The sequence below is a fragment of the Rousettus aegyptiacus genome, unplaced genomic scaffold (genome assembly GCF_014176215.1).
Source record: "Rousettus aegyptiacus isolate mRouAeg1 unplaced genomic scaffold, mRouAeg1.p scaffold_m13_p_6, whole genome shotgun sequence".
NCBI classification, from domain to species: Eukaryota; Metazoa; Chordata; class Mammalia; order Chiroptera; family Pteropodidae; genus Rousettus; species Rousettus aegyptiacus.
In genome coordinates this window covers 39,100,963-39,119,066 of record NW_023416309.1, presented here as the reverse complement: position 1 = coordinate 39,119,066, position 18,104 = coordinate 39,100,963, and the positions used below count along the sequence as shown (strand labels likewise).

Here is an 18,104-nt window from a genome sequence, read left to right as displayed (position 1 = left end):
ACCACTAAGTAGCCTCCATGCCTAAGAAATCGCCTAGGATGCCAGGGGAATGATAGCATGACACTCTGAAGAAAATGAGAGACTCATGCAAAAAAAAAAAAAAAAAAAAAAAAAAAAAAATATATATATATATATATATATATATATATATAGTAACAGCTATAAAATAAGGGTGTTGAACAAAGTTATCTCTAAAGTACTTTGTAAGGTTTAAATAGTGATTTTTTTTAAAAAAATTCAATTTTATTATATAGTAATAACCAACAGAATGAGTCTGCCAGGTAATCAAGCTTCTCAAACAGTCAGCCAGCTGAAAATAGGAAAATAAGGCCTATTTAAAGAATTTCATGGAGATCTGGCAAAACAAGGAAAATATTGTAATTCTACAGTTTTAAGAAGTCCAGTTCATTTCAGAGGCAGTTGTGTTGGCGTTATGTCACGCTTTTATTCTTCTGATTCACCAAAAGGTCTCTTGTGTTTGAACAATAGCTGTGTCTCTAGTGAGTTCCCACTGTGGTCCTGGTGGAATTGCCTTAGATGTAGTGGGGAAAAAAAATATCACTTGTAAGAAAATAGAAATATAGGACCAATACCCTATTTTTCAGGAACATCTAAGCAAAACAGTATTAAATCAGTGAAAATATGTTGGGTGCCTACCACTAAAGTGCAAAATTTTACATTAGATGCTGTTTAGTATATAAAAATATAAGTGTCCAAATTAGTGATGTAAACAATAATTTCTTTAATAGTCAGCCGATGGCCCAGATGAATGTGGGCTTCTGAAGTTTTTTTTAGAAAAGCGTGCTAAGGTTTCAGGTGGAGAGGCTTGAATAAGAGACAATGAAAGTTCCCTTGTGTGGAATAGGGTCTCATACTTGAGATAATATTGCATAGCTGGGGTTTGGGTCAGAGGAGATTATGATGGAATATGAATGCCAAATTGCACTGAGGTGAAAACATACAAATAGGCTTTAGGTAGCTTAGCAACTAAACATCTTAAGAGAGCGTCCAAAGCAAACTTATTTTTCATATATTTTAGGTAGTCAAAATAGGATTATTAGAGAAGAAGCCTTTGGCACTAGGAAGAAGCCTTCATGCCTCATGATAAAAGTTCGAACAGGGAAGGATATAATAAAATTGGTATCGTTTTAATTTTAGGCATGAATCATTTGGGAGACTAGATGAGGCAGTGTCTGTGGGCAAGGTTTATAAGAGCGAGATGATGGGAGTTAGAATAGGGTGGTTGCAAAGAGCAGGTACTAGGTGGAATAAATATTTTGAAAGGAGAAATTAGAGGAAAAAAGAAAGTTAGTAGCATAGAGCTAGTTTTGGAGGGAAATTAAATTCATTTACTAGGGAGTTGGAGTTGAAGAATCATCGTCATTAGCAGATGGAAAATGAATGCCTGCCACGTAAAAGGCACTGTACCAGACTCCTGAAGTACAAATGAGAAATGGCACCTACAGTAAGGAATCTGTTATCCACTTGGTGGGAAGATAGGACAGACTTAGTTTTTTTTAAAAAAAACAAAAGCATATAAGTTGATACTCTAAAAGATAATCCAGTCTTCAAATATGCTTGACTGAAAAATGACTTTTATGATTTTACTAGGTGCTTTGTTCTCTCTTATTTTACTTGGACCAGTTGCACTGCATTCCTTGATCACTTCTACTCAAGAAAGTAAAGTTGTGTGCCTGATCTTGTCTGATCTCAGAAGCTAAGCAGGGTCGGGCCTGGTTAGTACTTGGATGGGAGACCACCTAGGACTACCAGATGCTGTAGACATTAAAAAAAAAAAGTAAAGTTGACTTAGGTGTCAAGTAAGAATTGAGTTAAAATAAGATTAAAACTGATAATCTACAAAATGAATAGTTCATAATCAGATCATTAAAAGTTTGTCATAAAACAATGTATTGTAAAACTATAATTTTTTAAATTAAAGTGAATTCTTCAAGACTGAACTTTAATTTCATTTTTTCCAGAAACAAACACTGTCTTCTTATCCTTTCTTTACCTTAACTTCTTCAACAGTAAGACAGATGCTAACTGTTTAGCTTCTATTTTATGAAGATAACCTGAAACACCAGTATTAGAACTATAGGCTGTTTTCAAAAACAAAAGCACTGATTGCTAGAATATTCCTTTAAGATTTCATTGTGATGTGTTTTCAGGGTAAGAATAGTTCAAAAAGACCTCGAGAAAATAAATGAGGAGTTTATTGCCCACACCCCATGTCTCCAACAAAGAACCTTTTCCTGGAGCTTTCTTTGGTCTATATTTGATATTGAATGTAATTTAGCATGAGAAATTAGATCCATCTATTCAAAGGACTATAGCGAATATGAATATACTGTTTGTCATTTATAAAGTAATCTAGTGGCACAGACTGTGAGGATATTGTTTATATTAACACTTCTCAAACGTTTTGATCTTGGGATTCCTTTATTCTCTTAAAAGATATTTAGACCCTAAAGAGCTCTTGCTTATGTGGGTCTACTAATATTTACCATATTAGCTATAAAAACTGAGAAGTTTAAAAAATGTTTATCGATTCATTTTTTAAAACCCATGGCATAGTAAAATAAATAGAGCATTTTTATGAAAAATAACTAGTTTCCTAACAAAGAACATTTGGTTCTCACAACACTGGTTTATATTTTGGCAAATCTCTTTAATATTTGGTTTAATAGGAGGAGACTGGATTCTCATATTTGTATCTATCTTTAGTCTGCTGCAGCATGTTGTTTTGACTAAAGTATATGAAGAAAAAACTGATAATTTTGACCTAACAGACCCTCTGAAAGGTCCTTGGAGAGCCCCCCTCACTAGAGTCCAGTGGACCACACTTTGACAATCACTAGTTTACCGGAATGTTAAGTATATTGTCACTAAATTGTCAAAAGTATTCGTGCCCTTAAAACCCTAGGCATATATTTTCTGGAATTTGATAGATGTTTAAAATGATGAATTACACTAGCAGTTATAGTTATGTTCTTCTGGGGTGCCTACTGAGGTCACTATCTTTGCTTCTCTTTCGTTAGGTGACCTAGTAATTCTCGATGGCGCTCCCACTGCTGGCTGGCTGCAGGGCCGAAGCTGCTGGGGCGCCCGGGGCTTCTTCCCATCCTCCTGTGTTCGGGAGCTCTGCCTCTCCTCACAAAGCCGGAAGTGGCACTCACAGAGTGCCCTGCTCCAGATCCCAGACTACTCAATGGGACAAGCCCGGGCGCTGATGGGGCTTTCCGCCCAGCTGGATGAGGAGCTGGACTTCAGAGAAGGGGATGTAATTACCATTATCGGAGTTCCTGAACCAGGCTGGTTTGAAGGGGAACTAGAGGGTCGAAGAGGCATTTTTCCAGAAGGTTTTGTAGAGCTTTTGGGGCCCCTGAGGACTGTGGATGCGTCGGTAAGTTCTGGAAATAGCGATGACTGTGTTATTAATGGTGAAGTAGATACCCCTACAGGAGAGGAAGAGAGGGGGCCAGAAGAGGAGGACGAGCAACCAGGGACCTATGGCATTGCCCTCTACAGATTCCAAGCTCTGGAGCCAAATGAGCTGGATTTTGAGGTTGGCGATAAAATCCGGATTCTGGGGACCCTGGAAGATGGCTGGCTAGAAGGATCACTGAAGGGCAGGACAGGCATCTTTCCTTACCGGTTCGTAAAGTTATGTCCTACAACAAGGGTGGAAGAAACTGTGGAACCGCCCCAGGAAAGCAGGCCTACCATGGTCCCTGAAACATCTTTGAATGGCTCAGAGAACTCCTTAGGAGCGGAGGAAAAAGGACATGAATCTGCAGGGTACACAGCAGAGAAGTCCATCTGTGTTATTCCTGAAACATTCGCTTCTCCCCGAGATCATCTGACCTCTGAGAGTGAAGTGAACAAAACCTCTCATCTGGCTGAGGGCACCCCCGCGGGGTCCCCACAAAGCCCAGACGTAGGTTGCGAACAGCCTCTTGCCAATGACTCTTCCACAAAGGACCCTTCAGAAGTGGTCAGTGGCGTTTCCTCCCAACCTCACATACTTTTTCATCCTCAATTGCAGAAAAACCAGAATTATTCTAGAGCAGGAGGGAGCCACCCAAGCTCAGAGCAGTTCTCTGACCTTGTCCCTCTAGAAGCAAGGACTAGAGACTATTCTAGCCTACCTTCCAGAAGAATGTGCTCGCAGCCGAAAACCCTTAAGAAGCCAATGTCTCCTCTTCACAGCAGCCTTTCTCTTTCAGCCTCTCAGGGGGTCAGATCTAGCCAGTTGAGTCCTCAGCTCCAGGGCTGGGCAAGGTATGCTAAAAAACACCACACGCCCAAAGAAAAAAATGCTGCCTGCTTTTGTTCTGCATCAGAGAGATCAGAGGTGAAGCCTGGTCTGCAAGACAACGCGCCTGCCGTGGAAGCAATGGCATTCCCACAGGGAGAGGGCAACAGTGACCTGGATTCGAAGTTGACACAACAGCTGATGGAGTTTGAGAAGAGCTTGTCAGGGCCTGGCACAGAACCAGATAAAATTTTGCGCCACTTTTCAATCATGGACTTCAGCTCCGAGAAGGATATCGTCAGAGGTTCCTCAAAACTAATCACCCAGCAGGAGCTGCCTGAGAGGAGAAAGGCCCTGAGGCCACCGCCACCCCGTCCCTGTCCTTCAGCATCCACTTCTCCCCACTTTCTCGTGGACCAGAAGCTGAAACCCGAACCCCCATTGGCAGTACGGCCCTCTCGCCCAGCCCCTCTGCCTCCCTCAGCACAGCAGAGAATGAACATGGTACCCTCTAAGTTCCTAACCAGTAACCATCCTAGCTGTGAGACCCTAGAAAAGGAGGCCCCTGAGAGTGTGGACAAGACTTTGGATCAAACTTCCCAGTGTCCCTTAGTATTGGTGAGGATTCAGGAGATGGAACAGGACTTGGATATGTATAGCAGAGCTCAAGAAGAGCTAAGCTTAATGCTAGAGGAGAAGCAAGAGGAATCCTTAAGGGCTGAGACCCTTGAGAATCTTGAGTTCTACGAGAGTAACATCGAGAGTTTGAATGTGGAACTCCAGCAACTTAGAGGTAAGTGATGAAATAATATCTATTTGTTTCTTGATACCCATAAGTCCAGGTAACTACCTATGTTTTTTAGGAATATGTTACCATCTTTGATTGACAATTAGAGAATGGTTTGCTTTTTTGTTACCTAATTTCTTATTCTGTCACCACAATTAGACTGCTCTGTCTCAGTGTGTCCTATGACTACTGTGGCCTCCTGACTTTGTTTACAGCTCAGGTAAAGAATCTTAAACCTTAATGACATTCATACTTCCTATACTACTATGACATCCGTAGCAGTCGTGCAGATGGGAAGTCTCCAAATATAACTTTCTTTAACCAGGCTAAAGACTGAAGACGTGTAGGCTAAAATGCATGAGAAAACTGCATCTTGTGTCTTTGTGGTCCAGGGACCAGGTCTTAATAATAATAATAATAATAATAATAATAATAATAGTAGTAGTAGTAGTAGTAATAATAACAACAATAACAACTAACATTTATTATTAACTTCTTAATAACCACTTGTTATCATTTGTTTACACAAAGAATCTTCACAGCCACCCCGAAGGTACTGGATCATTCATATGGCTACTTTACAATGAAGAAACTAAAACTCGTAAAGATTAAGTAACTTGCCAAGGGAGCAAGGATTTGAGTTCATGTTTTTAACTACTCTGGTTTACTACTTCCCACTTTGCACATTCAGAAATTCAAATGCTGTCCCTTAATTTGGGGGCGACCAGCCTCTGGAGACTTCCTGCATATTCACTAGGCTACCAGGAGAAATAATTTACAAAGTAGGAAGAGAAAGAGAGTGAAACAGCAGCATTTGGTCTAGGGCCCAAGGCGAACATGACTGCATGCCACTTCAGCACGTGTGTCAGAGAGCTCTGAACCTACATGTCATCAGCAAAGTGAATAATAAAAAGTAATGGATCTAGAAATTGCAGGATACTAATAAGACACAAAAGCTGGAGAGTGGTGGCCCAGAAAGATTGGATCAAGATAGCAGACCAAGTACACATACCCATTCCCTTTGTCCTTTAGATCTGTAAAAGTGAATACACACACACACACACACACACACACACACACACACACACATCTATCTATCTATCTATCTATCTATCTATCTATCTATCTATCTATCTATCAATATAAAACATAATATAAAATTCCAAAAAGAAAGTATTATCAGAAAGCCGGAAATTGAGTAATTTTCTTAAAGATGAAAGCAGATGGTGTAGAAAAAAGACAGGAAGCCTCTATCTAAAACATGCTCAGGAGAGGACTGCTGTGTATGTGTGGGCACAGTTCTGAGGGAACTCCAGACTCAGAGGCATGGAAGTAGGAGGGAGTCCTAGAGCAAGTTCAGTGTGATGAATTAGGGAACAGCCAGGCTGCTTAGGCCCCTGGGTCACTTGTGCTAAACCGGAGCAGCAGCATTTGCCCTCAGGGTAAAGCCCCAAGGATGAGTGCTTAGACATGGCCTCAAAAAGGTGTTCATTTCCTATGAGTACCTGAACTTCTGGAAGAATGCCAGATACCTTGATGATTTTAGAGTGCCTAAAAAAGAATCCTAAGGGAAATTTGTCTCAGCACTACATACCCAAAGCCATAGCAAACTCTATTCTCTATTTCCTTCCATACCTTTACGTTTTGAGATATACTTATAAACTCTTCTTGCATTAGATATACAAGTGGCAGAACAAAAGTTTCCCAAATTCCAGGTAGCAGGAATTTCTCGATAATGATGCTTTTTAGAATTACAGTGTTCCACGGAAATGTTATATCTTCTATCATACAGTGTTTTTGTTTGTTTTGAATTTTTATGAGAGTTTATTTGAACCAAACTGATGATATATATGCAAGGGAGCAAAATCTCAAATGCTCCCACCATGTGATGTTTTTAAATGGATGTGTGGATTAATGGACTGGTACAAAGTGATGAAATTGGTATTTTTTATTCAACTGATCTTTTATTTCAGGACTAATTTAATGATTTAGTGTTCTTACTACGTGTTTCTTAATTCTAAAAGTTTAAGACCTACAGTCGGTAGGTAGCATTTTAATCAGGAAGGCTTTATTTAAATATACAGCATTGGCTATGTTAGTGTTGCCTTGATTGATTGTAAGTAGATGTATTTTTATATGAATTGGTAATATGGTGAAATTACTTATTCCTTTCGATCACTGACAATGCCTCTTAAGGTCATCTTTTTCTGTCTTCATAAAAGGTATATCCAACAATACAAACAGTCCCTTGGAAGAGGAAGAAATTAATCAGTTTAAGCACAGGCTTTATTCCTCCAATCTAGTCTTGTACAATCTCTAATCTTGACATTTAAAGCCTGAGATTTAAAGGACTTACCTAATTCAGTTTGATATTATTTTTAGTTGTTTCTTTGCCACCCCATGAAAATTTCAAGCCTGCTGAGAAAATAGATCTGTGTATTAGTCAGTGTATCATTTCTCGGTGTAGAACACGCCAGCTATCATGTTCTGCAGACAGTAGACTCATTAAGTATTTGATGAATTGAATTTAGTTTAACTGAATGAAATTGAATTGAAGTCGCCTTTCCTATATCCCTGAGCTTTCAAAGATATCCTACCTCTATTGTTAATTTGAACTTGGACTACTGGGAGCCTGGGGACTGTCACTGCAGAGATGACAGTGAGAAACAGTTAATGGGTAGCAAAATAGTCCACTTCTATTCCTTATTCTTCATTCTTTGTTTTCTTCTTCATGTATGGGCAAATGCCTAGCTATGTTTATCTCAGTGTAGGCATTTAATAGGAGTTTGAGAAGTTAGAAGAAAACACAGTTAAGAGGCATGTCTAATTTCGAGACTTAAGTGTGAATCTATTTGCATCAACAGGGGATATATCGAATTAGTTAAATTTAAGTATGAAATGATATACAGATTTCCACGGTAGTTCACACCTAAATATAAATAGCATTTATACCGTTTTTTATATTTCTCCTTCTTAAGACTCTGAATTATGAAGTAATGAGAACTCATTTCCTAAAATCTCTATTTTTTTTCAAATCTGATATTACCTTTTATAGTTTCTTGTTTCTTGCAAGTATCTTTCAGCTTGTTTTTTTAATTTTCTTTACATATGGTAAGTGTAGTTGTTTTATAGTCTGTATGTGATAACTCCAAGATAGTAAGTCTTAGTGTGACTGTTTTAGATGTTACATTGTCCTTATTAGGATGGTCTAGATCTCCTGTGTGTCTGGTTATCTTTTACTGTGTGCTAGTCATAGTATTTGAAAAATTTTAAGACCTGCAGGAATGCACCTGACTCCAGAGAGAATTTGTATTTGTTTCTGTCAGTTGTTTGTGGTCAGCTTCCATATTCCCAAAGAATAGTAAGCTTTGGGATTCAGGAATAAGAAATAAGAATTCCCAGTAATTACTAAATTATAAATTATTTTGTATTTTTAAAAAACCCTTTATTTACATGTTCTTAAATAATAATAGTTGTTACCATAATAATCAACAGTGAATAATTTTCCTGTTAGGATTATACTAGAAGTTATAGAGATTTTATGTATGGATGTATATATGTATGTATATGAGAATTATATATGGAATAAGTGCATAGTTTATTATTATTATGAATCAAAATATTATGACAGGGATTATACATTTTAATGACATATACATGTGCTCTACCTTATAATAGACTTTTTAAATGTTTTTTACTTTTTATTTTAAAATAGTTTAAGGTTTATAGAAAAGTTGCAAAAAATTGTAGAGTTCCCATATACTCTTCATTCAGTTTCCCCAACCCTAACTTCTTACATAACTATAAAATATTTATCAAAATCAGAAAATTAACATAATAGACATTTGATAATATGAAACATTTAAAAGAAGGAAATATTAACACAAAATAATAGTTAAAAGGTTTCCATTTTGCATGGATGTTGATCGAATTATTCAGAATGTATCCAAAAGCATTTCAGGTAAGGCAATTTGGAAGCATGTTGCTTCATGTGAGTTCATTTTCTTTTTTTTTAACAATGAAAATATTTTGTGTATTTGCTCTGATTTTGGCTTTGCCATTGAAATTGATATTGTTTTTTGCTGACTCAAGTTTTAGACAATAAATTTGTGGCAATATTTACATCTTCTCTTTGCATTCATTCTGCTAAAATATTTACCAAAAAATGATAACATACAACAAATAATAAACACTGGAAAACACTGGGTAAACAGTTGCGAGTAAAATTCAAATAATGGAACATTAACCTCTCTGAGCAAGATTTAACAATACTACACAAAATCATGTGTCAGAACTGCCAATTTAAGGACTTATTTTGCTTCTAAAGCTTGACATTTCTTGGGCCATCATTTATATAAGATTTGTATAAAATATACTGTGGAAGTAATTTATTAACACTTATTTTATTTGCAAGAATGACTCACTGTTAATAGCACAGACACAAACACACGTAACATAGCAACAGCTATAAACAAAACTAACTGATTAGTTTTTGATTACTTCTCTCCTATGTACTTTTGTTCTGGTGAACCTTAATCTTTTACTTTGTCAGTCTTTTCTGCTCTTGCTTTCAACTTAACATTGGAGGATTCCTTTAAACTAGTAATGTGTCTATATTTACTGTTAGGCTTTATTCTCTCAGGAGTATTAATAATATTTTCTCCTGGTTTCCAAATTTCTCAGCTGATTTTTCTTAGGATTCAGAAGGACATATACATTTTCCCAGAAATTCTGGGAAGGAATTCTCACATGCAAACACTAGTCATTCTCAGTCCAGTTCTACCTTAACCTGATTTCAAGGCTTAACAAATCTCAAACAACCAAAGACCCCGGCTATAATTTTGCAAGAGGGCTGGTCCAATTTCGATTCACCCTTAGCTTATTACATTAAAGGTCTCCATTTAGACTCTTCACCTTGCAACTCTGGCTTTGAGTTTTGGGCCCCTTCTCCCCAGATGGCCATTGAAATGAAAGTTCCATTGTCTGAGACTGGCAGGCACCCTGGGGCAGTGCAGTTTCTGTGTTTTTTTTACTTCTTTGGATTCTAGTTTTCCTTTTGGTTTTGGCCTGTACGATACCATCTTATTAGTGTTATTGCTTTTAAGACATTTTTAATATTTTGTAAGCTTTTTCTTTTCTTTTTTTTTTTTTTCTATGAGAAGGTTAGTCCAAATAACCTAAAATTCAATTAATAGAAATAGAAAGCCCAGTACTAGTAGTTTTAAATGAGCCATGGTTTGGCTTTGACAGAGAATTATAAGTTTTAAATTTGGAATTGTTATATAGAGTCAGGGTAGAATATTAGGAGGCATTTATGATTATAGTGTGTTGGGGAATGAAATGTCACTTTGTGGGCTTCAGGATGGTACTCAGGTCAACCACTCATTCATCCAGCAAATGATCATTGAGTTTTTACCATGTGCCAGGTACTGTGCTAAGGGCAGAGTATATACCACGGTCAAAAACATAGGTATGCTCTCTGCCCTCAAGGAGCTTACGGTCAAATGAGTTGCTTAATAAGTTAAGGTCCATATCCAAAACACACCTGCAAATCTGCTAAACAGTTTGACTTCCGAAGCAGTGGAAACTTTCAGGATTGGTCCACAGACTTTCAGATTTCCTAGTATAAGTTACTTTTAGAAATCCTGAGTAGGACTGTGTATTGCACTGAGAGAATCTAATTTTAACAAAGCATAGTCCTTTTCTATCTGTAGGAGAGATTCACATGTCTGAATCTGACAAATAGGGTCATACATTCATTTCTTAGCAAATATTTTTTGAGTATATACTATGAGCCAGGCACTGGCTATACACCGATTGATAAAAAGGACATAGTCATAAAATCATGGTATCATTCATACATGTGTATATTTGAAACTCTAGAGATCATACTGATATTGATCTCTATATTTAATCACGTTGTCTGCCACGCTGCCTTTGAATCATGCCATGGTTACTTCTGGTATGGGCCAGAAAAATTCCATTGTTCTAAATCAGCGGATAATAAACTATAAGTGAGTCAGCTTTTTCTGCATGAGGAAACTTGCCCTTAAGCTTTCCTCTTCCCTTTAAGGTAATGCCAAGAGGAAGGTTGAACAGAGACTCTCAGGGTAATTTTAAATTTTAATTTAAAATGACTGTTGCGTATCAGATCAGAATATATTTTTCAGGAAAGTAACATTTCCAGCAAGATTTTGGGTAAGATCTAAGGCCCACTGAAGAGAGCCATGAGATTAGGAAGTTGGAGAATTACTGATATGAAGCAATAAAACCTTTATACTAAAGTGATACATAATATTCTAGACAGATTTTTAAAATTTGAAAGTGTTGTTTTTCTATATACAGAAGCAAGTTGTTATTCTGAAGACTTCATGGAATGTTTCAGATATAAGGATTCTTCTGAAACTAGTAAAAGATAATAGAGTTAAACAGCCAAATCATTTTCTAGTCTTTCAAGAAAAAAAGTGTATGATACATGAAAAGATGCTCAACTTCACTAGCTATTAGGGAAATGCAAATCAGAACCACAATAAAATCCCACCTCACACCTGTTAAAATGTCTTTTATCAACAAGACAAGCAATAACAAGTGTTGGAGAGGTTGTGGGGAAAAGGGAACCCTCATACCCTGCTGGTAGGAAGGTGATTGGTGCAGCCGCTATGGAAGACAGTCTGTATCGGCTACGTAGAAAACCGGAGGACAGAAGGAGCATTTAGGGGGATCATTTTATAAATTATATAAATGTCTAACCAACATACTATATACTTGAAAGTAATATAAACAAACAAACAAACAAGCAAACAAACAATAGTCTAGAGAGTTCTCAAAAAATTAAAACTAGAATTACCATATGACCCAGCAGTCTCTCTTCTGCATATCTACTCCCCCAAATCTGAAAACATCCATAAAAATATATTCATCCCTGTGTTCATTGCAACATTATTCACAGTGGTCAAGACTTGGAAGCAACCAAAGTGTCCTTTATAGATAATTAGATAAAGAAGATGCGCAACATATATACAATGGAATATTAGACATAAGAAAAGATAAAATACTGCCATTTGCAACAACATGGATTAATTTTGAAAATAAGTCAGAAAAAAGCTGAAAACTGTATGATTTCACTCATGTAATATATACAATTGAAAGCAACAAATGAACAAGACAAACAAAAGCTCATAGACACACAGTATAGTGGTCACCAGAGAGAAAGGGCGGGGGCGGAGAGGTCGAAAAGGGTAAAATATGTGGCGACAGAAGAAGATTTGACTTTGGGTGGTGAACACACAATACAGACGATGTAGTATAAAATTTTACACTTGAAACCTATGTCATTTTATTAACCAATGTCATTCCAATAAACTTAATAAAATAAATATGAAAAAAATTTTAAAAACCAATATTAGAACCTGTTAGAAGCTGCTTTTTTTAAAATGCAGGCTCACATAAAATGTACCCTAGATAGGTTATTAAAGCTCTAAGCCAAAGTAATTTTTTTCCATAGAAGTTCAAATGTTAATGAAATGTCATTACCAGGCACAAGTTTGGAAAGGAAAGGATTAAACAAACCACTGTTGTGTAACTTTAACTTAAGAGACAACATCCATGATGAACCTATTATGTCTTTTTCCAGTCAAGATATTTACTGAATCCACTTTTGAAACCAGCCAGAATTGCAAAATGCAATTCATTCTTTAAGTAATTGGAAATCAGCATTGCAAATGGATTTTGATTGCTAGAAAAAAATATTAGCTTTTTCTTATTAGCAAAACACAGCCGAAAATGAAGATGGAAGACAAATAAAATATGGACTTCATAATGGGCCCTGGAAAAATAAATGAGGTTTTCTTAATTTCTTATTGACCGTGAAGAGAGTGTTTATGTCACAATGAAAAGGACAGCTCTGTGACAACTGAAAAGTAGAAAGCATAAAGAAATGAGTATTGATTGAATTAGGTCATTTTTTTCTCCCTAGCAACTTTTAAAAAAAGATTTTTAAAAATAAAAAACTAAATATTAAATTAAAAAAGATAAAAGTTCATATAAAAGAAATAATAATCTTTCTGGTTTGTCAGTACATAAGAAAAAAGCAAGTATCCTGTGTAATATCTGGTTCAGGGTGTTGCCTCAGTAAAAATTAGCTCAGTTACTTCTGATGGACTTTATCTTGGTATAAAACAGCAACAATAGTCAGAAGCCATTAGGAGTCTGTTGTTTCAGGACAGAAACTAGTATTCCTTTTAGGATCAATGGCTTAATGTATGTCAAGAAATGCAGCTTGGAATGGTTCACTTAGTTATAGTTAACCTGTGTGAATCACTAGTCTTTACAGTTTGTAGTGTGACTTTGCAAACATTTCTTTACCCTAGGCTCCGGGCAAAGGGGTGGAGAGACTGGAATAGATCCAGGGACTTCAAGTAGTGGTTTCAGTTTTCACTGAGGCTTTGCTGTATGTAAGTGAAAGCTTTCTAGCATAGCATGGGACCGCTCGGTCGCAAGCATTCATTCCACCACGCCTCTGAGTGTGCTGCCTCTCACCAGATGTAATAAGACCCAAAAGACTAAAAACTCTGGGTCAGTCATTTATTCAACAAATATTGTTGAGCTCCTACTGTATTCCAGGCAGTGTTCTGGAGTTACGGCGGCGATCTCTGCCCTCATGGCAAGAGAGAAATAAGAAGTCAGTAAAAATATGGGCATTATAAAATGCAAAAGAATCTGTGGAATCAGGGAAGACCTCACTGAAAAGTGACATTTGAGCGAAGATCTGAATGATTGCAGAGAGCCAGCCAAGCCATTTTGGGGGCTCTGGAAAATCGTTCCAGGCAAATGGGACAGCAAATACAAGAGCGTGCTTGGTATTAGGAATAACAGGGAGGCCAGGTCAGCTAGAGCAAAGGTATGGGCTTCGTAGCACACCATTTAGGGTATGACAAGAAGCCATGGCAAGGTTTTGAGCAGGGGTGATAAGATCTGACTTACAGCTTTACAGAGTCACTCTGGTGTTGTGACAGAAAAGACACAAGAGCAGAGGCAGAGAAACCCATTAAGAGGTTACTGCAGTGATCTGGGCAAAAGTTGGTGGCAGCTTGGACCAAGATGGTAGACTAGAGATGATGAGAAGTGCTCCTAAGTATATTTTTAGTTAGAGCCCGTAAGACTTGCTGGCGGGTTAACTATGAGATGTCGATGAAAAAGAAGAGTCAAGGATGACCCAGAGGATGATGAACTCCTAAGCTGAACTGCCCTCTGCCTAGTATCTAGTATGTGCCCAATAAATGCTATAAACATCAACTCATTGAACATATAAGTACCCCATGTACAGAGCTGTGTTGGAGGCTGGAAGGTGAGTTAGACACTATCCTTGCCCTCAAGGAACTTTTGGTATAATAAAAGGAGATAAGCAAGGGTAATGCAGTCATGTGTCACATAACGTTTCGGCCAATGATGGACCACATATCCGATGGTGGTCCATAAGACTATAATGGAGCTGAAAAATTCCTATCACCTAGTGACCATTGTAGCCATGGTAACACCGTAGCACCAAGCATTACTGTTTTGTGCTGATCTATTGATAGTAATGCTATTGGCTTAGAAATGCCCGGGGTTTATAACCTGGGCCTTGTGAACTTCCCACAGACATGACCCCTTCCTAAACCAGTGTCATGACTGGACAGACCCTTGTGGTTTTTATTAGAATTGCAAGATGCCCTTCAGCAGTAACCTTTGTGGTTCTTAGGATTGCAAGATGCCCTTCAGCAATAACCATTAGAAACTTTGAAGAAAAAAGGGTTATTACTTGCAGGCCCTGTAGGGTACAGAGCACACCAGTGGGTAACAGAGAAGTTGTGGGGGGGGGGGGTAGTACACGGGGGAGAAGAGCATGGGCCTGAGGTTGAGGGTGGGGGCCTTACGGTTCTATGGGCTCACTCTTTATTAGTGAATTTAAAACCTAGGAGTGAGAATTTAAAGTGCAAGAAGAGAAAAAAAAAAAACAAGTGGCCCAAATGGTTACTTATCAAAGCAACCAAGATCCCTAAACTAAAGCAGCCTCAGTGGGGGTGGCGGCCTGGCTCTTTATCTAGTCATGTGGCTGGCCCTGTGTTTATTGGTGATAGCCTTCCTTGAAGGATGCTGCTTTGAAGTGGATGCCTCAGCAATCAAAGCTTAAGTCACTCATTTGCATTACAAAAAAGAATAGCCCACTGCCTGGGCTGCCACTATGAGTTACTGAGTGTTTCTGGTGATGCCGGTATAAACAAACATGCGCTGCCAGTCATACAAAAATATAGCGCACACAATTACAGTAATTACAGCAGTAGGCTTTTCCATCCAGGCGTGTAAGTGCACTCTGTTACCACAAGGCTGAAATCACCTAATGACGCATTTCTCAGACTGTGTCCCTGTCCTTAAGCAGCACATAACTGTGAAGTAACAGAGGTAAGATAAGAGAAGTATTTACATAGTGCTCTGGGAAACAGCAGGAACTCTAGGGATCACAAAATGTCATGGGGCAGAGTCTTAGTAAGGAGGCTCGATCATCAGACTGGAGGAAGGACATGGGCGTGTTGGGGAGGAGAAACTTCCCTCTGCTCTCAAGGTTCTTTCAGCTGGTCTAATAATGAAATAGACATGAGACAGATTAGCTAGAGAAAGTAACCAAATTTAATACATACATATGTATGGGAACCCTGCATACATGAGAGGGTCAGAGACAGAAAGGGAACATGGATATCTATGACATTCTGAGCTAGGGATGATATAAGGTGCCTCGGGGGCTTCAAAGGGTCCTTGAAGAATGATTAAGAAGAGCAGATGTTTAGTAAGTAGAAGTTTGTCCTGCTCTACCTACAGGTCAAAAGAGATTATCTCTAATAATCTCCCATTATGGGTACGGCCCCAAATTCAAGTTCTTCCATGTAGTCAAGGGAGGAGCAGAAGTTTCTCCCCAGCCACATTTCTTTGCACACAGATTTATCACATGAAAACAGCAACCCATTCACAGCTTTTGATTAGTTCTGGGTTATAGTAAAATGGGGATAAAGCTGAGGCAGTTTACATCTTTATGTAAACTCTATCTTTAATGCCCTAAAGGCAGCAGGATTTAGAAAAAGAGAAGGGGCTGAGAGGGGGAGCCCCATATTATAACTAGCTAGTCATTCTCCACTTATCCAAAGATTATTTCTTTTAGCTTCCCCAAACTTCTACTGGATCATTTTATAACTAGCGTCCTTCTTACCTGTAATTTATTCTCTTTTTTTTATCTCTTCTCATGGTTGATTTCTGGGTGTGTCTTTTATCATGCTAGCTTTATCAAAGATATTAAGTTGCTAAAGGGAACTTTGTTCTCCATAACAGGTAGAGAAAGATTCATCTTTACATGTAGTCTTTACTTAGAAATAACTAAGAAAGACCATAGAGTTTTAGATTTAAAATGCCAGAGAAACCATTAGCTTTTTCATCTCACACATAAGCAAACTGACAGCCAGAGAAGTGAAACGTAGCTACAAACTGTTTATTAGCAGAAATCGAACTTCTAGAACCTCATCTCATATGCTCTCTTATTATACTCTTGTTCTATATAACTCATGGTGAAAGCTGTCCTCCCAAATGATGTTGCCGTCCTGTTGGTTTGGTAAACCAAATCACAATCTTTACTGGGTTTAGGCAATAGGTTCTAGATTATTGAGTTAGTCAGTATTGGACAGGCTTTCTGTTACTGTGCTGGTCCAGGTGCTTGTTGTGGGTCGGTGGTAAGGCAAAATGAGGGAATGGCGGGGGTGTGGCATACCTGCCTCAGTAATGGTCCACGTCTGACTTAGACCATAACAGAGTTTGTTTGCTTGATTTGAGGGAAATTAATTTTTTAACTACATTTTAGATAGTCTTCCTAGTCTAGTGCCATGAAGTCGAGCAGATCTGGGTTCAAATTGCGACCCTTGGTGATCTTGGGCAGATTATTCAAACCCTCAGAGATTTCTTTCTGTGGTAGAATAAGGATAATACAAGACCCTTCTTGCAGCCTAGTGAAGATGCAAGAAAATTTATGTCAGCACATAATGTACGCTGACAGCATGAAAGTTGTTGCTGCTACTGCCGCTAGTCTGGAAGGTATGAGGGGACAGAACAAATAAACAAAATGAAATGAAAATCAGAAGATTTGGCAATCTAGAGGCTCACTTAGTAACTATTAGTAAAGAATCCAAAAGGCGTGTACAGTAACATAATGAGTTCTTGAAACAGAAGGAATTCAGGGATGTCACAGAAGCCAATTCCCTCATTTTATAGATGGGTTGCTTAAGCCCAACGAAAATATGTAGTTAGTTTACCCAAGAGTAAACATCTAATTATTGGCAAAGCATATAACCCTGGTCTCCTCAGGGTTCTTTTTATTATTCTATGAATAGAGATTAGATAAAAGTTCAAGGAATCATTCCTGGACATCAGATAGATGACCAGAGAGCTAAAAGAGTGAGTTTATTAAAGACTGTCTCTTAGCATGTTACTGCCCTACTCAGAAGCCTTCAATGATATTTCATTATCCACTGAATGAAAAAAAAAAAAAAAAAAAGATCCCTTGGGATCTGTCCCAATCTCCTCCTGCAGCCTCATCTCATATTACTTTTTCCACATATTATATCCTTCAAACTGTTCCCCATGTCCTAGTTTTCCATATGTAGAAAGACTATGGACATCCTGCTTGTGCTTGAAGGTACTGGTCAAATGCCACTACTTACAGGAACCTTCTAGTTGGCCTACCAAGGACTTTGCTTTGTTGCCTTTGCCATAACTTATCACACTTGGTCTTACTCTAAAGTACATGTTGCTCCTGCACTGTAAGAGGCAAGAACTAACGTGGTCAACTTTTTCTCTTCTGCAGTGCCTCATGCATAATAGGCATCTAGTGTTTGTTGAATGCAAATAGATATTTTTATACTCACCTTTCTGATTTCTAGCCTCATTCTCCATCCAGTTCTTAAATATGCTCTATGAATTAGATGGAAAAGAGGTTTAAGAAATGATTTTGATGCTTCTCTGGCATGACAAGTATCAACTTTT

The 18,104-nt window shown here is 38.0% G+C and overlaps 1 protein-coding gene across 3 annotated transcripts in view; it reads left to right on the top strand.

Moving 5' to 3' along the window:
* The window catches only part of LOC107499760 (dynamin binding protein), a 91,302-nt gene that overhangs the window by 34,523 nt on the left and 38,675 nt on the right, over positions 1 to 18,104 (top strand). For all 3 annotated transcript variants that reach the window (XM_016124243.2, XM_016124241.2, XM_016124242.2), the window contains exon 4: positions 3,042 to 5,051. In XM_016124243.2, the coding sequence (XP_015979729.2) occupies positions 3,042 to 5,051 (2,010 nt within the window). The remainder of the gene's footprint in view (positions 1 to 3,041; positions 5,052 to 18,104) is intronic.